The 23,081-nt window shown below is 39.9% G+C and overlaps 1 protein-coding gene across 2 annotated transcripts in view; it reads left to right on the top strand.

Annotated features, from left to right (window-relative positions):
• The window catches only part of wizb (WIZ zinc finger b), a 79,397-nt gene that overhangs the window by 39,951 nt on the left and 16,365 nt on the right, over nucleotides 1–23,081 (top strand). For both annotated transcript variants that reach the window (XM_057861540.1, XM_057861541.1), the window contains 6 exons: nucleotides 2,714–3,247; nucleotides 3,333–3,758; nucleotides 3,850–4,332; nucleotides 8,646–9,194; nucleotides 9,290–9,501; nucleotides 20,512–20,821. In XM_057861540.1, the coding sequence (XP_057717523.1) occupies nucleotides 2,714–3,247; nucleotides 3,333–3,758; nucleotides 3,850–4,332; nucleotides 8,646–9,194; nucleotides 9,290–9,501; nucleotides 20,512–20,821 (2,514 nt within the window). The remainder of the gene's footprint in view (nucleotides 1–2,713; nucleotides 3,248–3,332; nucleotides 3,759–3,849; nucleotides 4,333–8,645; nucleotides 9,195–9,289; nucleotides 9,502–20,511; nucleotides 20,822–23,081) is intronic.

The following is a 23,081-nucleotide window of genomic DNA, read 5'->3' as shown; positions in this document are numbered from 1 at the left end:
TAGTACAACAGTACAACAAGGACTCGGCTATCGCGAGCACAAAAACCGGACATCAGCTTTCATACCATTGCTTTGCTAGTTTTAATTACCAAGTTATGTGTAAATGAATGACACATAATTAGCTTGCACATAATTCATGCTGCGCCATGCCTTCCATACTGTTCGACTCCAAGGATCGCCACACTTCTAGTAAGACAGCACACATCACATAACATGAACAGCCACTACTCAGAGTCGTGGTTGCCTCAACTTCCCATCATGCATTTTGATCGTGACGGACGTGTCATAACTACGCCAGAGCAAACGAAACCACAGTCGCGCATGCTAAAACAATGGACAAACAACACGAGCGCTGACGCCAGCTTGCCAGGCGGAAGTTACGAATGACAGCGATTGATTTTCAACGCACGTCGGACTTTGAAGTGAAGACGGCAGCCAGATTTGCATGGGACAGAGATCGTGAGTTTTTAACCCTGAAAAATAACCCACTACAATGGCACAACCTGCTGGAGATATTGTTTCCGCAAAACGCAGTCTACTTAAACATGAACATGTGGATCAGTTGATCTTCCTCAAGAAAAATCTGCCCTTCAAAAAAGATATGGACAGTGATGAGGAATAAAAATGTGGAAGCACAGGCATAAGTGAATGACTTTGCTGTGTATAGGGTTAAAATAAGGATTATTGACCTATCTGGCTAAAATGCCATGTTTTTATTCCCCCAATTATACCAGAGGTAAAGAATAATAGCATTATGATTTATTTATTATTTATTTATTATGATAACACGAGCAGGTTTAATTCTTTTCTTTTATAGCTCCTGCATATAATTTTAGTTTGTAAGATGTTTACGTTGAAAGGTTGCACTTAAATTACCTACCTCTTGTGTTAAAAACACCAGGAAATACAGAGATTGAATTACTGCACTTTATTGTTGTCTGTCACTGGAGTTTTATTTTATAATCAATCCCATCCAACAAAATGATGGTCATCTAGTTGGCCTTATTTTTTTTCCCATGTCTCGGCCTTATGTTTTTTTTTCATGTCTCAAAAATAAACATACATTCGTATGAACTTTTGTTGTTTAATTTTGCTGTTAGAAATTTGGTCTTTTTTTATCCGTTTTAAATACCGTAAGAACAAACAACAAATGTTTACGATCGTATCATTTTCACACTGTATCGAACCATATCGTTCTTTAAACTGTATCGAATCGTATCGAATCGCTCTGCCTTAAAGATGTATTGTCTTTTAATCGAATCGTAACCTGTGTATTTAGATACATATCGAATCGGCTTCATACCAGAGATTCCCAACCCTAATTAAAACTAGGTTATATATTTGTTATTTCTATGATTAGTTTGTCCATTAGTCTAGACCTGTTTTATATTCATGATTATATATTTCTTGGGGAAAAAATTCAGAGAGCTATTTTTTTAATCAACTTAATAAGAGATGTTTCCGAGTCAAGCATTTCTGGAGCTATTACAGTGATCTCTCGCTACTTCGCGCTTCAAACCTCGCGCCATTTTTTTTTTCAATTAAAAAGAAAAAGAAAAAACACAGAGGAGCTGTCCCAAGCCGATCGCGTACTCTCACTCTCGCTCCCTCCCTCCCTCTCCCTGCTCTGTGTTCGTAAGGCCGTGCACAGGAGTTGCTTTTTAAAGTTAACAATGTTGAAAAATGTTTGAGTTTGATCTTGCCACAGATTCTTGTGAGCTAAAGCGCCGCATGCGTCAATCATCATTTAACTTGTTAAACAGTTGCTGTGGCAACTCATTGAGTGTAAGTGAGCATTGGAGTGGAGTGAGTGCACTCACTCAATGAAGCATTTAATAAAGCCAAACATTTTTCTACTACTTTATTGTTGTTTGAAAATAATTCAGTGGAACAGTAACATGTTTAAAAAGTGATTAAAAACCATTTATTAATATGTACATTTTTTTTAATTGTACTTTGCGAAAAAAGGGGAAACATTTATTAAATGTATCTGTTTCCAATGCTAAATCTGAATAGATACATTGAACACGCAAAAAAAAATGTATTTTTTCTTGGGGTGGTGGGTGGGCTACTTTGAGGTCTTTCACTTATCGCAGCGGGTTCTGGTCCCCATTAACCGCAAAAAAACGAGGGATCACTATAGTTTCTAATTGTGTGATTGAATAAACATGCTTTGGGCATTTCAATGAAGTTCAGTGTTTGCATGATTCAAATTTTTCACGCCAATTTTGAGACATTCTGCAAATACATATAGGGTCCAAAAACCAGTTATTAGCCCCTCCAACTACGAATAATTGGTATCGGTCCTGAAGAACCCATATTGGTCGATATCTAGTTACAACTCACCTCTGATCGTACTCTACCATTTGCCACGCAGTATTCGGTTGCTGTCCTCACGGAACAATCTGTACTAAAGTATCACATCTCAGTTATCTTGAGACTCTCAGTCTGTTGTTTTTCAGTTCAAATGGACATTTCTTTCTTGAGTTTTAAACAAGAGGTGTCACAGATATAAATGAAGATGTTCTTAACTCTTTTGATGATGATAGACATTCAAACATGTGGCTCTTTTCATCCGTCTGCTGTGAATTTAAATGACTTTGTCTACTGTATAGTAGACGTCCGATCCATTTGAACTGGGAGGGCTTTGATTTGCAAAGCATCTCCACAATTAATTGAAATTTTCAATGAGCCTTCCTTTGTTCTTTTATAGTTCATGACTTGAAATGTGAAATATGTGGAGCTCAGTTTGAGACAAGGCCTGAGATGTCTCGCCATGCCCGCTCCCACTTGCGGCAAGTGGATGCGTCCAGTGACGTAGGCAAAACTGCCGAGGGCCGCAGCGTAGACGGCCAAATAAACTCACCTCACCTGGAGCCCCATTCGACTCTGTTTGACTCTGAAAACCACAAAGCCAAAGGACATGAGGAAGGAGAAGACATGGATGAGAAAGCGATACCCGTGTCTTTTTTGACCAAAGCAGTTAAAGTAATGTCATCCCCTTCCTGTTCTACACCAACTCCTTCTCCTGGTGATTCCCCGATTCTGAATCACGCAAGCTCTCCGTCTTCAGTAGTAAGGAAAGCCCCTATTTCCTCTTTACTGCCGGTGTCTTCCCCCTTGCGCTCCACAGAGCACAAACCCGGGGGGATCAAAAGCTTGACATCTAACCTCTTAAACTCTGCCACCATCTCACCATCCAAACCAATCTGGGCCCCACACGAAAACGATGCTCCTCTCAACCTGAGTAAGTATTTTTTTTTTTTTTTTCTTATCAGAACTGGTTCTTTCTAAATTGACTTAAATTTTTAAACATCTTTCTAAATATGCAGCCCTTGAAGTGGAGCCCAGCAAGGACATAGTTTGTCAGCTGTGTGGTGCCTGGTTTGAGACTCGCAAAGGCTTGTCCAGCCATGCGCGGGCTCACTTGCGGCACTTTGGGGTGGAGTATTCTGAAGCTAAAGGTTCTCCTATCGCCCTCCTGAATCAGCTCATGGACTCCGACGACTTCAAGCGCAAAGCTAATGAAATCCAGCATGACACTGAATCCCGTGTTCCTATCGGGCTGTCCTCTCCAAAGAAGGCAATGCTCCCTTCCTCGTCTCCATCTCTACTGTATAAGGTGACAACAGCAGGAGGCGGGTCGACCTCCAAAGCTACCTCTCCCTCATCCTTTGGCCCGCCTGCCAAGCGTCTCAAATCATCTTCCATGCAGGTCTTCCGCCTCAGCAGTGGTGAGCTCATGGCCCTCCCACACAGTGAGTATTGTCATTAGATTGTTATCTTAATGTGACATACCAGCAAAATACAAAATAATGCACTATTCTGTTCACGTTTCTAATTGCTCAGGTGAACCTACGAAGGAAATAGGCTGTGAATTTTGTGGGGAATATTTTGAGAACCGTAAGGGATTGTCCAGCCATGCTCGCTCCCACTTGCGACAACTGGGTATTACTGAGTGGTCGGTAAATGGTTCCCCAATCGACACCTTAAGGGAAATCATCTCAAGACGAGGCTTGCCTTGTGCCCGTCCTCTAAAACTTCACAAAACTCCCCCTCCATCCTCTCCGGGACCTCCTCGTTCACCTCTCTCGTCCTGCTCCTCACCATCAGCCGTGGTGAGCCGCATACCATTCGCCTGCTCCTCCAGTCCTCTTCAGGCCCCAGGTTCTAAGTCGAATTCGACTCCACCACTAATTCTTAAACTGAAGCCTGAACCAGTGCAGCTGGAGGTCACGACTCCTGAAACGGTGGGCAGCTCTGGCTGTTTCTCAACTGATCCTCTCAGATCCAGCTGGCGTGTTTCTGACAATGCTTTCCCTCTCAACTTGGGTAAGCTTGTATGAATGCTTCATAGTGAGGATAAATCCATTTTATGAATTCATTTTAGTTTTTTTTATTGTGGATGTTCAAAAAAATATTTCCAGTATGGCGGAAAACACTCAGGTGACTTGAAGTTCCGCTATGAGACCCCCAATTTGGCCAAATTTCAAAACTAACCTATATGCATGTGCGATACATCATTGGAAAGCTTAAAATCTCAACTTTCTGGGGGGAAGGAACATTTTGAACAGGAAGGCATGTAAAAAAAAAAAAAATAAACAGCAAAACCCTAACAGGAGGTGAGAACATGAGAGAGCATAATTAAAGACGCCATGATTTAACGAGATATTATCGCGTACTTACCTCTTTTCGATCCAAAAATTCCATGTAGCATGTATTACCAAGTGACAAGACACAGCTGTGAATGGCCACAGTCGGATTTATTTTGGAATTTTATGGGTGAAACATGGTAATATAACAAGGGTAACGATGCAGAAATCGCAGACATCAGGGAATGGTCGAGATTTTCTTTTTCATATATTTGCCCTTTTAAACGTTTTTTTTGTTTTTGTTTTTGTTTTTTTTTTGGATCGAATATTTATCATTTAAAATATTGGGGAAATGGCGACACTGTAACAAAAAAAAAAAAAACAGTACAATTAAGTGATGGTTATGAATAGGCCTGCAACTATGGATTATTTTAGTAGTCGATTAATCAATGAACTAGTTAGTTCGAGTAATCGGATAAGGAACATAAAAAATTAAAATACCTTAGCTGAGCCCCATACAGTGTAGTAAATAAACAAATAAGAATCTAGGTACAACAAAATAACAATTGGCTAACTTGCATAGTAAAAGTCCGCTAGCTTGAATGCTATAAAATACTAACGTTACTTTTTTATTCATACAATGCTCTAAAGAAATGGTTTAGACACATATTCCTACAAAAATTGGCTCAATATACCTTTAAAATAAATTACGATAGTATGAACAAAAACATTACCTCAAACAAAAACTCAGCTTATGTTGGTCTTAACAGGGAGCAAATGGATTCAGCCATGTGAATGAGGCAGACTACAGGGCAGTGTATCCACACAAATCAATAAAACTAAAGGCAAACACTTTCAAAACCAACGCCACCTTAATTAAACGAATACTCGAAGCAGCAAAATTCAATTTGAATATTTTTTTTCTAATCGAATACTCGAGTTTATCGTTTAATCATTGCAGCAATAGTTATGAGGTAGATATCCGTGACTTATTTACAGACACAATTTTTTTCATTGTGACGTAAGGTTTAAAAGTTTAAAATATGGGAGTGAATAATTTTTTAAAGTCTTTTTTTTTTTTTTTTAACTAAATATTAGACATCAATTAATGATTCTAAGCAAAAAATGACAGACATTTTGAATAATTAATATAATCACTAACCTTCTTTTAATGGCTGGGTTGAAACAAAATCTCACAGATACTCGAAGGCGAAGGATGCATTCTGTGTCCTTTATGGTATACTGGGGACGGGTTTCAATAAGCTTCGGCTTCTCCCGTCAGCCCTTTTCTTTTCGGGTTGGGAAAATGAACAATCCATGCCTGAAGGGCAAATAAATAAATAAATAAATAAATAAATAAATAAATAAATAAATAAATAAATATAATTTAAAAAGTGGTTGCGCGATGTCTGTTAACGGAGGTCTCCACGGTAAAACGGACAAAATAAGAATTGTTTGGGGGTTTAATGCGCCATGAATCTGCTATGGCAGCATATAGACATATTTTTTCTATCAAACACATCAGTTCTTTTAGCTTGAAATACAGCACGTTATATTAAAGAGGGGTGCAAGAGCAGAAACTGCTTTTTCAGCCTTGTCTGTGTTTTCCGCCATATTTAGAGTATATTTATTTTGTTTTTTGTAAAAAAACAAACAAAAGGAATTCTCTTAACCAATAGTTAAATAGATTATTCTATGAAAAAGAGATTCTTTCTTTGTGAAGTTATTACTCTGTATTTGGGGGCTGACAGCACAAATAGAGGGAGATAAAAGGTATTTAAAACAGGGGTCTTGCATTTATTTATGTTACTTGCGTTCAACAGTTAATATTTTTAAGCCTTTATAAGACAAGTGACTATTTTCGTTAATTCGAAGAAAAAAAAATCCCTATTAAAAAAAAAATCCCTATAAAAAACAGGGATCACCATCACAATATTTGTTACACAAGTATGGCCTAAATGACCCAAAATATGATTTCCACATATGTGGACGCCAGGTCTTTATTTGATATATTTTTTGGCAAAATGCAATCATAGTTAATATCATTAAAAATAAAAAATATAAATAATAAGACTAAAAATGAATAAAAGCAGAAATATTTTCTGGTTGTGGCCCCTATAACACTCAGAAGTTGTTTTTTTTCTTTTTATAATTATGATTATTTTTAATATTATAGCATTTAACTCATTGACTGCCATTGACAAGAATAAACATCCAATTCATTTAAACTGGGAGGACTGGCTCATGTTTTAGTGTCATTGAGGGCGATGGAGGTCCAATCCATTTTGAATGGGAGGAGTGAATGAATAAATTCATTCTCTCTTCCCGGTCAAAATGGGTTGGACGTAGATATGTGGCGATTACCGGTTTCAAGGTGTAACGTGGTATGAAAACGTCAAGGTTTAAAAAACCGCAAAAATTTTCCGTCATACCGTCCCTACGGTATTAGCTATTTCTTATGTCGCAAAAGTGCATGGAGAAATCCTTCGCTTGCAGCTATAAGGCTCAACCCCTCCCCCACCGGTTGTTGCTCAGTGTCAGTGAGTCAGCTGTGCTACACAATGACTGGAGGAGGTGAAACTCCTAAACTTTTCCCCCCATCGAAGAAAACCAAATTGCTGGTATGGGAATACTACAGCTACAGAAAAGTTACAGACGGCCGCAGTTTAGAGAAGGGCCATGTAAAACATGTTTGCAGAGGGTGGCTGCCGAGGAGGCAATACCTCCAATATGATTTCGTATTTATACAAAATTAAAGGTCGGTAAACACTGTCATGAACATTTCCCACCAGCTACGAGAGTTAACTCCAGTGTGTTTAGTGTGTCTAGCGGTGGTAAAACATGTTTTTTTCTCTCTGGCAACTGTCTGTGTTTGGAAAGAGAGTGTTTGTATAATGTAAACATAATACTAGTCATACACATGTGCTTTTTATGGAAAATAATTCAATTATATTTGTTCTGATGGTAATAATGTTAAGCTGTGGTTGTGGGTTTAGTCTCACATAAGGGACTGCATTTATTTTAATATTACAGGGTGTTCCAAAATTGTTGACCCCATTCTAAATGCCCATATCTCGGAACCTACTTGATGGATCTTAATGAAACTAAATAAACTTTATGTTGAAGGTCATAAGTTTTATTGGTTAAATTGACAAAGAAAAGTACAAATATTTGTTGGTTCTATGACAGATTTTCATAAATGTTCAATATGAGCGCCGCCTGTGACTGCACACGTCGAGTCGGTATTCGAGCTCGTGCCAAACTTGCTGAAATTTCTTGAAATTTTTGGTGCCAAGTCCTAATTTGTTTTGTAGTTGGTGCCTTCTTTGCAAAATTTGTGAAGAAGGCACGCTGCACTGTCTTCGGTGACTGAGTCCGAGCATACTCTAACACGCAAAATGCCTTTTCTTTTGAAGTGAACGGCATTTCTTAACCTGAAAAGATAGAAATGCCAAACGTTACACACAAAAGCTTGAAATGTTTCTACACAAGCTGTGAAAATTTGAGGTAATTCGAACGAAAATTGTCAAAATTATTGGCCTATGAAATGGGGTCAAACATTTTGGAACGCCCTGTATTTTGAATACTTTGTTATTTTTTTCAAATTCATTTTAACTTAACATTGTAATGATGTTCCAGTTTGCTAGTATGTTTTGAAAAATAAAGATCCTGTTAAATGGGAAAAAGATTTGTTTTTTAAGTCATTTGAGCTGTAATTGCAATATTGTGAAACCGTGATATTTTGGCTTAAGGTTATTGCACCGTCAGATTATCATACCGGCACATGCCTAGTTGGACGTCTAGCGCTGTCAATCACAACCAACGAGTGCCCCATAAAAGTTGTTGAAAACTTGTTTTGTGCTTTATCTGTCTTTTCTTCTTATCAACTCCATAAGTAAGGGAAAGGAGGAAAAATAGAAAAAAAATCATCAATCAAAGTTTGGGTGAAAATGTCAGAGATGTTATTTTTAGGCCATATCACTAAGCCCTACTTCATCGTGTTCCAGCTATAAGACAACCTTTTCTAACTATCTCTCTCTGGTTTCACCACAGCAATGTCTCGGGAGGCGGAGCCTACAAGAGATATTCGCTGTGAGTTCTGTGGGGAGTATTTTGAGAACCGCAAAGGCCTCTCCAGCCACGCTCGATCCCACCTGCGCCAAATGGGCATCACGGAGTGGACTGTCAATGGTTCACCTATTGACACCCTGAGGGTGATTATCCACAAGAAAGGCTTGAATGTGTCCTCTAAGTGTGAGGAGGTGAAAAAGGAGGGTGGCAAAAGTCACTCATGGGCAAATACAACCAAAAGTTCGGGTGCTTTGTGTACCTCTGATTACCCATCGTCCAAGCTCTATAAGTCCCCTCTTATGCTGTCATCGGGGTCCAAGCTCTCTAAACTGGGCCTAAGCACCGCGGGCCCTTTAGCTATTCCAACCTCACCGAAGATTGTCAGGATTTCCCCACTAGGAAAACAATCAGAAGAAGCCGGGTCAGTTGAGACCTCCAACACATTATTGCATCAACGTAAGACTTTTTCCCCACTGCCACATGACTTCCCTTTGAAAAAAAACCCTACCCCTGACAAGCACATCCGTAAGGGTAAGTGATCAAATTCTCTTCTACTTTTTAAAGCCGAAATGTTTCGATGGTCCTTGTTCTCGAATTACTTCCCGTCACATTTCCTGTATTTTCAGATCCAAGTTGTGAGCTGTGTGGTTTCTGCTTTGAGAATCGCAAGGCCCTCGCAAGCCATGCACGTGCCCACCTCAGGCAGTTTGGGGTGACTGAATGGTGTGTAAATGGGTCCCCCATTGAGACATTAAGCGCTTGGATTCACAGCAGGCCACAGAAGGTGTTGGAAATGCACCGTAGCTACATGCAGAGTAACCGCCCCACCTCCAAGAGGGTGAGTCGAAGCAATCTTTTCTTTTCTTTCAATCTTTTTTGTCAGTCAAATAGCTCAGTCTATCCAACAAGCGAAAAAATGAGTTAGCAGAACTTTCAAGTCAACCTACGTACTACACGAAAAATTAAAATGTCGATTAAAAGTTGCTTTATTTTGGCAATTTAACATAAAAGATGAAACCTACACATTTTACTGAGCCATTACACGCAAATTGTGTCATGCCTGTGTTAAGTTAGGTTTGTGCCCTAGCGCCTACACTTTGCCTGGTACACCAGACTCACCGCTGTTCCAGCAGTTGAGTCTGGCCACCATTCACTCGGATACAATTTCCAGGGCGGAGCAAGCCACAGCAAACAGACAGTGGAGTGGACCAATCAGCGACGGGCAGACGTGACGTTAGTAAAATGGCGACGGCAGGACGAGGGACTTGCGCGCGGAAGTAAACATACGAAGAGAGCTGAGTTTATTCAACATGGCTAGCACGAGACAGACTGTTGTCAATGACTCGTGTCGATGTGTTTTTGGTCATTTAAAACTGATTTTACCGTGGACTGGTACATCTTCTCGGCTCTGCCGTTCACCATCTGTGTTGTTGAAGAGACGACTTTCGACGCGCAAGAGTGACGTTGCTCGTGAAGAACACGTCACGCAAATAAACGAATCTGATTTGTCGATTGATTTTGTATCTGCTCGAAAAGGCCGTTAATGGGATGGTTCCCAGACTATTTCTCTCAGTGGAGAATAGTCTGGCAGAGCCAGGCAAGTCTACACTAGGACAGATAATTTTCTCCAGGGTATTTTTCTATTTTTATACCTGTCCACTAGGAGTGGGAACTAGGGTTGTTCCGATCATGTTTTTTTGCTCCCGATCCGATCCCGATCGTTTTAGTTTGAGTATATGCCGATCCCGATATTTCCCGATCCGATTGCTTTTTTTTTTGCTCCCGATTCAATTCCAATCATTCCCGCTAATTTTTCCCGATCATATACATTTTGGCAATGCATTAAGAAAAACATGAATAAAACTCGGACGAATATGTACATTCAACATACAGTACATAAGTACTGTATTTGTTTATTAAGACAATAAATCCTCAAGAAGGCATTTACATTATTTACATTCTTTCTGTGAGAGGGTTCCACGGATAGAAAGACTTGTAATTCTTAAAGGATAAATGTGACTTTGTATATTGTGACTAAATATTGCCATCTAGTGTATTTGTCGAGCTTTCAGTAAATGATACTGCAGCCATTTAACTTCTGCCCAAATGCATGATGGGAAGTGCAACCATGACTGTGCGTAGGGCCACCAATTGATATATCTTCTCTGCGTTGGGAAAGAACACAGGGTGTTAAGAAAATGATCGACTACTACCCCACATTGCCTCTCACGTTATTTTTAATTGTTGACAGAGGTATAGTAAGGCTTTAGCCACATAAAAAAATGGCTCCAAAGGCTGTCAAAATTCTCTCTAATCATTATACGCTGCCTTTTAGCGCTATCTATAGGTAAAATGGCGTATTTAAAGATTGAATGCGACAATGCGTGAGTGGGTCGTGCAGCGTATTCGTTAATTATTTAACGCAATAAATTTGATAGCCCTACTTTAAGCCAAAACTACTCTGGATGAGTGTAAGATATTTTGTCTGTAACGTTAAATACAATTAGAAAACGATTTAAATAAAACATATATATATATATATTTTTTTTCGTGATCGCGATTGAACGCATCACGCAGGAGCGAGAGTGAAGGGAGAGCACTCTCGGCTATTACGAGTTTGATTGAAATAAATCTTTAGAAAACAACGAAACCCTGACATCGTTAGTTGGGATCGTACAATTGATGCTCAGTTGCGCTCTCACCACTTAGAAAATAACAAATAGAAGCATATGGTGTGGTGTTGCGTATATTTCCTGGAAGCCGCAACCAGGAGTGCTTGTGCATGACAGTGAGCGATCCCGGAAGTGGCAACAGTTTTGACAGGCAGAAATGTCATTGGAAAAAACTGATCACGTGCCTCTTTGACTGGGGTTACCACGCAGGTCACTTTTCGGGGTTGAATTTTCCTCTACGCATTTTTATACACTCATGTTTGGTCGGTACTGAGTTGGGAGGGGCCAGCTCCGCAGCTGGCTGATCGGAGACAACGTGGGAGATGAGCTCTGTAAAAAATGCTCATCTCCGCGTCATCCCCTATGGGAGGACCACAAATGAGCACTGAAGTGAAGCATATTATTGCGACGTTGTTTGAACGTTCAAGAAAAATGTGTGGAAAAGAAAAGAGGAGCAGGAATGCTACGTCGTGATCGTCAGCCTCCATTGTTTACGATGCCGTCATGCCGCACTAAAAATGGCGACGGCATGATGTCACTTCCTTAGTATCCGATTGTTGTACGGAGACAACAGTCCATATTAAGCGACGGGTAATATTTCCGTCTTCATTATCCATCTAACAACTAATCCGAATAATAGGCATACTAGTTTAGACGACATGCCGTACAGTCCAACTAATTACATTTTTAAGGCCATTATCCGTCCTAGTGTAGATGTAGCCCTAGTGTGTCTTGTCATGTGATTATCCATTGATTTCACCTGTTGTGGCCTGCTCCTTGTGTGTGGACCAATCCGCTCTTGTGTCACCCACGTGTACCTTCTTGACTCATTACCCCATGTCTGTATTTAAGTTCTCCATGTGCTGTCTGTTCTTGTTCGGTCATTGTCTATCCCAGTGTTTTCGATATTCTGTCAAAGCCCTTGTGTTGATATTTCCGATTTCCCAATTAAGTTACAATTCCTGGTCTTTTGTTAGATCTCCACTGCTTTTTTTTTTTGTACTTTAGTTTTTGTCAACTGACATTAAATCGTTTTTGAGTTCACCGCTGCCCTGTGTAGCCTCCTTTTGTTGTTACCCTTCTTTTGGGTCCACTCCTGCCACCCAAATCTTACAAATTGACATATCTCAGGCAGTTGCTTGTTGTTACTTTGCTGATTAAGATTTTCAGTTTATTAAGACAACATTTTCAGAGAATTCCAATTTTCTGAATAGTACTGTACTTATTTCATTTGCATTTGCATTGTTGTTGTTTTGAACTCTTTTAAAAGCATCAGGAGTGAGGTTCACCTAAATTAATACAATTTGAAATTTAAAGTGAACATCATTTAAGACTTCAATTAAGCAGCACTTCGCATTTCACGTCAGCTCAATTTAACATTTTAAGCTCTGCTTATTCAGAAATGAGGATTTTGCACCAAAACCTGGTAAATGAAGTTAACTGTTTTAACTTGATGACTTACAATTACACAAAATTAAAAACTTGAAAGTTTCAGTTGTGCTCATTTAAAATCTTAATTTAGCACAACTTCTGGGGAAATTGTATTTTTTTATGTGTAGGCTATATTGATGTATCTTTTACCTTTACCACGTCAGTCTATTTCAGGTTCTGAGAGAAAAAGTAAAAAAATAAATAAAATCGACAAACTACAAAACTGAGCCGCTCAGATCATAACCCACTGAAGAGCTCATCTGACGCACTGAATTGGCTCGCTGTATCTCTAAATAGGTGTCACATACTTGAAGATCTAGCATGCTTCAGCTGGTGGTTTGACAGGAATTGTATGTCTTGTGTGTATCCAACATCTTGGAGTGTGAATGTAGAATCAGTGTCTTTGTCTTTATATCCCACAAACATCACTGTGGAGACAAATGCCAGCTCAATCGACTTGATAGTTGCCATAGTAACCTAGGTGCTTTAGAGCTTATGTTTCATCTTCACATAAATTACTGTGTGCTGCTGATTGAAGAAAATGTTTTTCTTCCCCCCTGAATTAGTTTCTGCTGCATTTGCGTCACCGCCACACCTTTTGCCAGAGCTGTGATGTGACACACATACAGAATAGATTGCTGTTAAGATGTCATTGTATTTCAAATAGACTGAGCCAGAATCTCACACTATTTCAGATAAGTCAGACTGTTGCGACTGTATTCATTGACAGTAAAGAATTGGGCTTATTTAATCTTTCTAAGAATGGTTTGGACTTCTGTTTGCATGTTTGTTGGATTCGACTTCTCACAGGTATCCTACTGTTGATGTACCTTTAAATCTCAAAGTAGTTGAGTACTTGAATCATTTCTTTCTGGGAATGTCACTTATGACAAAGATTTCAAGATTTGAAAAAAACATAGGACCCTGTAATCAAGAGTAGCACTAGGTAGGGTTGTTCCGATCATGTTTTTTTTCTCCCGATCCGATCCCGATTGTTTTAGTTTGAGTATCTGCCGATCCCGATATTTCCCGAACCGATTGCTTTTTTTTTTGCTCCTGATTCAATTCCAATCATTCCCGATAATTTTTCCCGATCATATACATTTTGGCAATGCATTAAGAAAAAAATGAATAAAACTCGGACGAATATATACATTCAACATACAGTACATAAGTACTGTATTTGTTTATTAGGACAATAAATCCTCAAGATGGCATTTACATTATCAACATTCTTTCTGTGAGAGGGATCCACAGATAGAAAGACTTGTGACTTTGTGTATTGTAACTAAATATTGCCATCTAGTGTATTTGTTGTAGAGGTTAGATTTTGTGCCCGAACCCGAACCCGACCCGACCCGACCCGACTGTTAAAGTTGTTAAAATTTCTCCCGTTATTCCATAATTTCCCTTCTGTCTACTTTTGACATGTGAAAGTTTTAAAACTGTTTTGAAGATAGATTCAAGTCAAGATTTTGCCGATTCAGGAGTATTTTAGATAAAAAGTTAATTAGGTTCGCTTGGAAAGTTCAATACAACAGCCTACAAGGGAAGTTTTCTGCTTCAAGATGGCGGCTGTTTACTAACGCACGTAGTTTTCAATGCAAGTGTTGCCAACGGCGTCAAGTCTGTCATTTTGCATCTAGTTCTATATACATATCATATCTATTAGACAAGCATGACGTTTATGCTGCATTCCAGAGAAGTGGGAAGTCGGAATTATCCCACTCGGATGGTACCAGTTCCGACCTCAAAGCGTTCCAAGCAAATGTAAACAACAATGATGGCTGATCGCGACGAGGTGTTTTTTTATTTTGGCCATCCAAAGACATTTTGACCTCCAGCGAATCTGCCTTCCTATAAGCGATCAAATAGTAGAGGAAAAACGACGGCTGCGTTATAGCCCACACTGTAAACTGCCTTTTTTTAGTTACACCCTTTGCTGATCGTCAATATAAAATCATAGCACAACAAAGATGATGTCGGACTTTTCCGGCCTCCAACTTGGAAAATATCATTGGAACGCCACTCGAACTGGGAGGTCCAAGTCGCGAAGTCGGAGAAAAAAATAACTACCCCGACTTCCAAGTTGTTTCAATCTAACGTCACTGGACAAAATGGCGTTCAAGAAAACGTATTGAATGATAGCACAATAATGAAGTAAATCAAGTTTATTTGAGACGCCATGTATTTTTTTCTCATACAGTGAATTATCTTTGTTGTGCTATGTTTTTATATTGACGATCATCAAAGGATGTAACTAAAAAAAAGGCAGTTTACAGTGTGGGCAATAACGCAGCCGTCGTTTTTCCTCTACTATTTGATCGCTTAGAGGAAGGCAGGTTCGCTGGAGGTCAAAATGTCTTTGGATGGCCAAAATAAAAAACACCTCGTCGCGATCAGCCATCTTTGTTGTTTACATTTGCTTGGAACGCTTTGAGGTCGGAACTGGTATCCGACCTCCGAGTGGGATAAATCCGACTTCCCACTTCTCTGGAATGCAGCATAAAAGTGTTAGATGGTGCGTCTTTACTCACGAGAGATAATGGCTCGTCATCCAGAATGAATTCTTCGGCAATGACTCTTGTTATTCCCTGGGCTTTGGGACTGTCGAGTGCCAGTTTGTCATGCATAGCAAAAGTTTCTGCCAGTGTTAGTTGCGTAGGACCTTTCTTTTTGTCTTTGGTTTTCTTAACATACTCCTCATATTGTTTGTGGTGGTATTTCGCTAAATGCTTGATTAGGTTGGTTGTATTAAAACTTCTTACAGCTTTACCACCACGCTTGACTTTATTGTGGCATATGTTGCACTCTGCCTCTTCGTCTTTGTCGTCCTTTAAGGTGAAATGATCCCACACAGCTGACATTTTTACCGATAAAGTCTCTCGGTAAATTGGGAGACGGTAATGTAAATGTAGTGTGTTGAAGATGTGCCGTAAAATGCGGACCGGATTTTAGGGAAACCGAAGCAAAAACTGGAATGGATTATGTATATCAGTGCGCTGGAAAACCCGGACCGGATAAAAAAAAAACTGGATCGGAAGTCAGGATCGGAATTTTTCCGTGTCGGCCGATCCGATACCGATGCGCATTTTTTTGCCCATATCGGCGTCCGATCCGATCCAAATATCGGATCGGGACATCTCTAGTTTGCACAGCGATTTATCTCTCTGTAAAGACAAATCGGTGTCATTACATATTGAGCGCGACAATGAGTGAGAGGAACGTGCAGCGTATATATCTATAACGTTAAATACTATAACGTGACGCATTATATAATAAATTAACTGCTGCTGTAATTGGGATATATTTGATTACTCTACGTTAAGCCCAAACTAATGACACTGGAGGAGTGTAAAATATTATGTCTAACATTAAATTCAATAAGAAAACGATTTAATTAAAATATATATATATTAAAAAAAAGGCATGGCGGATATTTTTTTGCCGATTCCGATACTTTGAAAATGACGGGATCGGACCCGATCAGATTGATCGGGACATCTCTACTCCTAAGGGTACCCTTCGGAGCAAGTGATGAGTCAAAATGAGCAAAGACATCAAGGAGACAAAGGAGATTGATTTGAGAAGAGAAATTCTCTTAATTAAAAATGGAGTTATACTTGTACAGCACCTTTAAGGCACTCAAAGCACTTTGACACTATATCCTCATCTACCTGCTGGCGACGCAACAACATGGGGCTCAGTGTCTTGCTCAAGGATACATAGATGAATTCATCAGGACAGGGAGTTGAACTCACAACCTCCAGGTTGGGGACCAACTTGGAGGTTCAGATACACTGTGCTCAATGTGACGCGGCACATCAATGGAAAGCAACTTCAGAAAGCGTGTAGCAGCGTTGAAGAAAATGTATATTTTGGTAATTTAATAATTTCTATATTTCTATATTATTTCTATATTTATATATTTCTTTTATATATATATATATATATATATATATATATAAAAAACTTCCAAATCGCAGACATGTTGCCTGTGAGCCAGTAGTTTTAGCGAGACATCGTCAGCCAGCGTGTTGTCTGTTTTGATCACGTCATCAAACAAGAGGACTATGGTTCTTCACACTATTTTGTGGTAAACTTTTACTCTTCGAAACCAAAAACCGATAATGCATTTGTAGCGGCCGATAGTTTTCGACGCCGAATTTTCGGTCACATCGCTAATTTTTACATTGAACAAGATGAACCAGATGTTATTTAATTATTTGAACAGTTATAATATTTTCTCGGATTTTGGTATGAGATGAATTAAGATGTGATTGGACATGTCAGAGCAGACACTACTCAGTCTTACAATGAAAGAATCTTGAAAACCCAAAATGAGCAATTGCAGACTGGAAGGATATGAAATTGAGAAATATTTGTGACTGGCACAATATTAGGTTGCTCCGCGAGATCAGTAAGGCAGCTTTGAGGCAAGTTGAAGAAATGAAATACTTTACTCATCCATATCTTTTACTGAGACATTACTGACATCGTGACTCCAAGTAAGGAAAAAAAATTAGATGCATTTGAGATCGACACAAGTACTCATAGTTGTCTCTTGGTGAGATCTTGAAAGGAGACAACTGTGAGACTTTATTGAAAAATCGTGCCAGTAGAACTATTCTCAAGACCTTCTCATGTAATGCTCACTATGAGACTTACTTCTCATGAGACAAATTTGAGAAAACTGAGAAAACCACTCTGATCTCGATTATTGCTGATTCATTTCTCAGAGATGTAAATGAGACATGAACAAGATCTCATCTTCAATTTTGCTTTGCTATGGGTGGAATAAATGTTCATTCGCCCCTCTCAGTCAAAATGAATGGTGTACCGCAAGCAACATGTCACTTTTGCTTATTAATATTCATGACGTTAGCAATTGTGGCTAGGTGGGTCAAACTCCCGTTTGTCCCTAATAGTAAATGCATGGAAATTGTGTACAAACGAGCTGTTTACTGAGCTAAACCTACCAATTCTGTCCGAAAATGATGTCCCTGGTGCCAAATTCACTGGTAAAGATGTGGATGAACATACAAATGTTCAGTTAAAGGGATGGCTTGAGCGAAAAAAAGGCCGACCTCATCCAGAGTTAGCTTTTTTATGGACACCTTTTTCTTGTGTGCATTGCCTTACGCCACTGACAATGACATTGTCATGTTTCAACAATTTATTCTTTACCACCATATGCCCTGTCTTTCTTATATATTATATCATCTGGTTGTCTTACGTCTCTGACCGTTCTTGGGGGTAATTTAAACATTGCTATTTTTGTGTAGCGATCACAAATGCTACTCAGTGACAGCCAACAAACACTTTTAACTTTTTTTCATTAATAACAAATCTTAATTTTATATTTTTTATTTACACTTCCGCCTTACTAAAGTTTTTTTTTTTTTTTTTTTTACAACAGAAAAAGTAACAGTGGCAGTCGGATAACATTTTAATTTTTTTCAGGTCATTCATTGTCAAGACAGAAGCAGCATGGCAAAACGCCACGCTAAAAAATAAGTAAAAATATCAAAATGGCTTACCTCTTCCTCCTCTGTAGGACCATGGCCCCCAACAAAATGTTTACTGCATATGAAGGTGAATGGCTTCACCTAACTTGCGTTAAACCGGTCTTTTGACGTCCGCACAAGTTGATCCATTCTTCACATTTTTTCCTCCCAGTTTTTGGTTTCGGCAAACGTCTGAAGAAAACATCCTTCATATGTCGTATTGTCTAGAATCGTTTCTACAAGTTCCATAGTGGCAGTGTATAATTGGCATGTTCTTTTTTGAAAGATTACCGGAAGAAAACAAGCAGTAATAACATGAGTTGTATGCGAAGGCGTGTCTATGTTGACCCACTTCCGGGTTAAGATTGCGACGTACAGTCTAAAAATAACATTCGTGGGGTACGCTATTGGATGTCTATCACCGTCAAAGGTACTGAAACCTACATTTTCAACACCTCACTGTCCTGCTCACTGGTCCCTGCCTGCTTTAAAGCAGCCACAATCTTCCCTCTCCCAAAAACTCCAACGTCACATGTCTCAATTATTACAGACCTGTGGCTCTCACATCCATCCCCGCCAAATGTCTGGAGAGACTGGTCATTAAACACATCAAAGCTGCCTTACCGCCTTCACTGGACCCACACCAATTTGCATACAAAGAGAACCGTTCAACTGAGGACGCCATCGCCATGGCGCTGCACACACTTTTAGTGCACCTGGAGCATAAAAACACCTATGCCTGGCTCCTCTTTGTGGACTACAGTTTGGCATTTAACACCATCCAGCCGTTCAAACTCCAGTCCAAACTCCACCAACTGGGCCTCAACACCGCCCTGTGCAATTGGACTGTAGACTTTTTAACCAATTGCACACAGAGTTTCAGAGTGGGCAAAAACACCTCCTCCACTCTCACCATCAACACTGGGGCCCCTCAAGGGTGTGTTCTAAACCCTCTACTTTACACCCTGTACACTCATGACTGCTCCGCCTCCTTTGCATCCAACCTCATCGTCAAGTTTGCAGACGACACCACAGTGCTCGGACTCATCTCCAACGACGATGAAACAGATTACTGTACAAAAGAGAGGTACAACATCTGGAGTCATGGTGTCCCTACAACAACTTGGCTCTAAATACCAAAAAGACCAAGGAGATCGTGGTGGGTTTCCGTAAGGGGAGTTACAGTACATCAGCCATCAGCCTCTCTCTATCGGCAAAGATGTGATGGAGAGGGTGAGAAGTTTTAAATTCTTGGGGGTAACAGTGACTGAGGACCTGTCCTGGGGGGATCACATTTCCACAGCGGTGGGCAAGGCCAACAACGCCTCTACTACTTGAGGAAGCTGAGGAGCACTCACATCCCCAGACATCTGATGGAGAACTTTTACAACTGTGCCATCAGCAGTGTTCTGCCATATGGACATTTAGTGTGGTTTTCAAGCTCCACCAAGGCTTACCAGCAGGCGCTCCAGCACATGGTGAAAGCTGCCGGGAGAATCATTGGAATGACTCTCCCTGAGATCAGCACCATCTACTCCACTTGCTGTTTAAGAAGAGTGGACAACATACTGCGGGACCAGCACCATCCTGCTCACCACCTTTACCACCTGCTGCCCTCAGGGAGAAGGTACAGGTCCATACAGGCCAGAATATCAAGACTGGCCAACAGTCTATATCCACAGGCTGTGAGGCTACCGAACTCTGCCCCTCTCCCCTCTCTTACAGACAATATTCCACATCCACCAACAACAATAACTCTGAACTGGTTTGCATTGTTGCAGTACTGTATGTCACTACCCACTACTTCCTCCGCCCTTACTCTTGCCTGTTGGTTGACAACCAGTACACTTGATTATACTTGAATAACTCATCTGGTTTTGCACTGATTTATAACTATTCTTATCAGGTATATTTTTGCCCTACACTGACATGACTTTATGCTGCTGTTGAGTCTTTTTTTGTACTTATGTCTAATATTGTGTCAATGTTTACACTTGGTACTTAAGGGTATTTATTATATGGGTTTCGCACTTTACCAACTTAGCTAAACAAAGTTTCGTTGTGCTTTTTGTAACAATGACAATAAATATTCTGAATCTGAAACACTGGTTAATTCGCTGCCAGCCCTCGAAGTTCCAATAGATTGGACTTCTATTGCATTCAATACCAATACCAATGAATTCACATATAGTCTCCATTAACAGCTGATTGGGTGACTTTCTCCCTTTTATTTACCAGAAGAGCAGCTCACCTCTCCCTGCATCGACGGAATCAGATCATAGCTTCCCGTTCTCACAGAAAGCCTCCTCTTCATCTTCTTCGTCCTCATCCCAATGGTCGTCTGCTTTGGTGGTGAACCTGGTGCGCCCACTGAGCCGTGACACAGATCAGGGCTCCCTCAAGAACGTAGAGGATGAAGCAGGTCCCAACCTTCGGGCCTCTCACATCAGGCCCTCCAGCACTAGTCCCAGCCCCACTCGGCTTGTCAGTAGCCTCCCACTTCAAGCACAAGTGGCTCGCAGTGAACTAAATGTTCGTCTGCCCAGAGGTACAGCAAGTTTTGTTTCATTTCGATTGCGTGTTTTACACAAATCTTATAAAATAGTCACCATAACCTTTTCTATAACTTCCCTCGAAGATAGTATATATATTGCTACAGTTCTGCAACACAGCACTCTGTACTCACTTTCAGTAATTTGATCTGTGATTTATATTAGACCCAGAGTTTGCTGTTAGATAAAATACTTGTCAGAAAACAACATTAAATACAGTAATGGTTGATTATCAATCTTTACACAGTAAATTGGATTGAACTTTAAGACTTAAATACGGTAATTTTTGGACTATAAGGCGCACCTGACCATAAGCCGCCACCCACCAAATTTGACCTGAAAATGGCATTTGTTCATTGATAAGCCACATTGGATTATAAACTTTAGCTGTCCTCACTGTATTATGCAATATTTACACCAAAAGATATCAACCGGTAACACTTTATTTGACAGCGGCATCATAAGACTGTCATAAGACCAAATGAACCAAGATGAAGCTTTGAACCAATTGGCTGCAATGCTTCATTGCTTCAAGAAGCTTCATTTGGCCATCACTGCTCCCTTGGGGGAGATAGCCAACCACTGCTGCCACCTGCTGTCAACACTGTTGTCGTCCAACATGCCTCCTAGCTTGCATGGCAGCGCTACAGATGTAAATAACAATCAAAATTATGTTTTTTTATTTATGATGTCTTCAGTTACTGTTCCACTTGTTTCATTAAGTGTTAGTTATGGTATTTGGTAACACTTTATTTGACAGTAGTGCCGTAAGACTGTCATAAGACAATCATAATTATGACATGACACTGTCATAAGCAATAATGAATGCTTATAACAGATGTCATTCAGTGTCATCCGTGAGATCATCTCACTTTTGAATAGATGTAAAAGATCCGAGCTGGACATAAATGGAGTTAGTGACATAATATGCCGGATCAAACTTAATGACATCTGTCATAAGCATTCAGTATAATAGTGTCATGTCATAATTATGATGGTCTTATGACAGCCTTATGACGTCGCTGTCAAATAAAGTGTTGCCTATTAACCCAAGTAAATCAACAAATAAGCCACAGGATTCAAAATGAGGCAAAAAGGTAACGGCTTATAGTCCAAAAATTACAGTATTCTTACAAATGACCACTGACTGCATTCATAAATGTTGTAAGCTGCAATCGCTGTAAAATGTTCTACACCTCTGTTTGTTCGTACTAATTACTGATACTTATTGTCTGTAATTTATTGGTGTTGCAAACATTTTTTGAACTGCTTTATATACCCTTATAGACCCTACCCACGTGACGTCACAACTCCGGCCTCCTGACTGGTGCCGCCCAATTGTCCGTCAACACATCGTGTTTACCTGTTACGGCTATGTACATTCCTCCTATTTACGGCGTGTTTTTCTGCTCGTTAACATTAATAATCAAAATGGTGAAGGCGTGTGTGGCGGTCGGTTGCAATAACAGAGAAGATAGACGGAGAGACTTGAAGTTCTACCGGATTCCGAGAGACCCGGAGAGGAGAGAGCGAGATGGGCTGCTGCAATTCGACGAGAAAACTGGGCTCCAAACGATTACCACAGATTATGTAGTAGTCATTTTATATCTGGTAAAATGCATTTAATATATATTTAGAGGGTTTTGGGCTGACAACCACAATTAAGATCATTGCTAGGCTAATCGCGGACAACATACACGTATGTATGTAGTGAGAGTGCTATCGCTAAACCATATAAACATTAAAAGCCCTAGCTCCTTTGACAAATGACATGAAATACATTAGACTTCACAGTGGATGTTAGCAAGAACAAAAGATTTTGAATTGAAAATTTCGTAACTCACCTTTCCAAGCACAAGATAGATTCCTGCCGAATTTTCGTGGACGAGGACCTGTTTCACCCAACCAGCAACGAAGTATTTATAAGCCTCCAAGCTCTTAAAGTTTTTCAAACTTTCGTGAGAATAGTCTGATTTTGTGTGGACAAGATAGTTGTAAATATCAGGGTAGCTAGCAGATGTCAGGCAAATACGGCGAAGACAGCGGGTCGAAAAACATCGATTTAGGCATCAAATATGGATCTGGTGAATGGATAAACTGAAGCTTTTCCACATAACGCCTTTTATGCAACGCATACGGCGAAGACAGCGGGTCGAAAAACATCGATTTAGGCATCAAATATGGATCTGGTGAATGGATAAACTGAAGCTTTTCCACATAACGCCTTTTATGCAACGCATACAGTGAGTTTACGGC

This window comes from Corythoichthys intestinalis, chromosome 16 (assembly GCF_030265065.1).
Source record: "Corythoichthys intestinalis isolate RoL2023-P3 chromosome 16, ASM3026506v1, whole genome shotgun sequence".
Taxonomy (NCBI): domain Eukaryota; kingdom Metazoa; phylum Chordata; class Actinopteri; order Syngnathiformes; family Syngnathidae; genus Corythoichthys; species Corythoichthys intestinalis.
The sequence above is the reverse complement of the archived record's forward strand: the minus strand, read 5'-3'. Positions and strand labels throughout refer to the sequence as shown.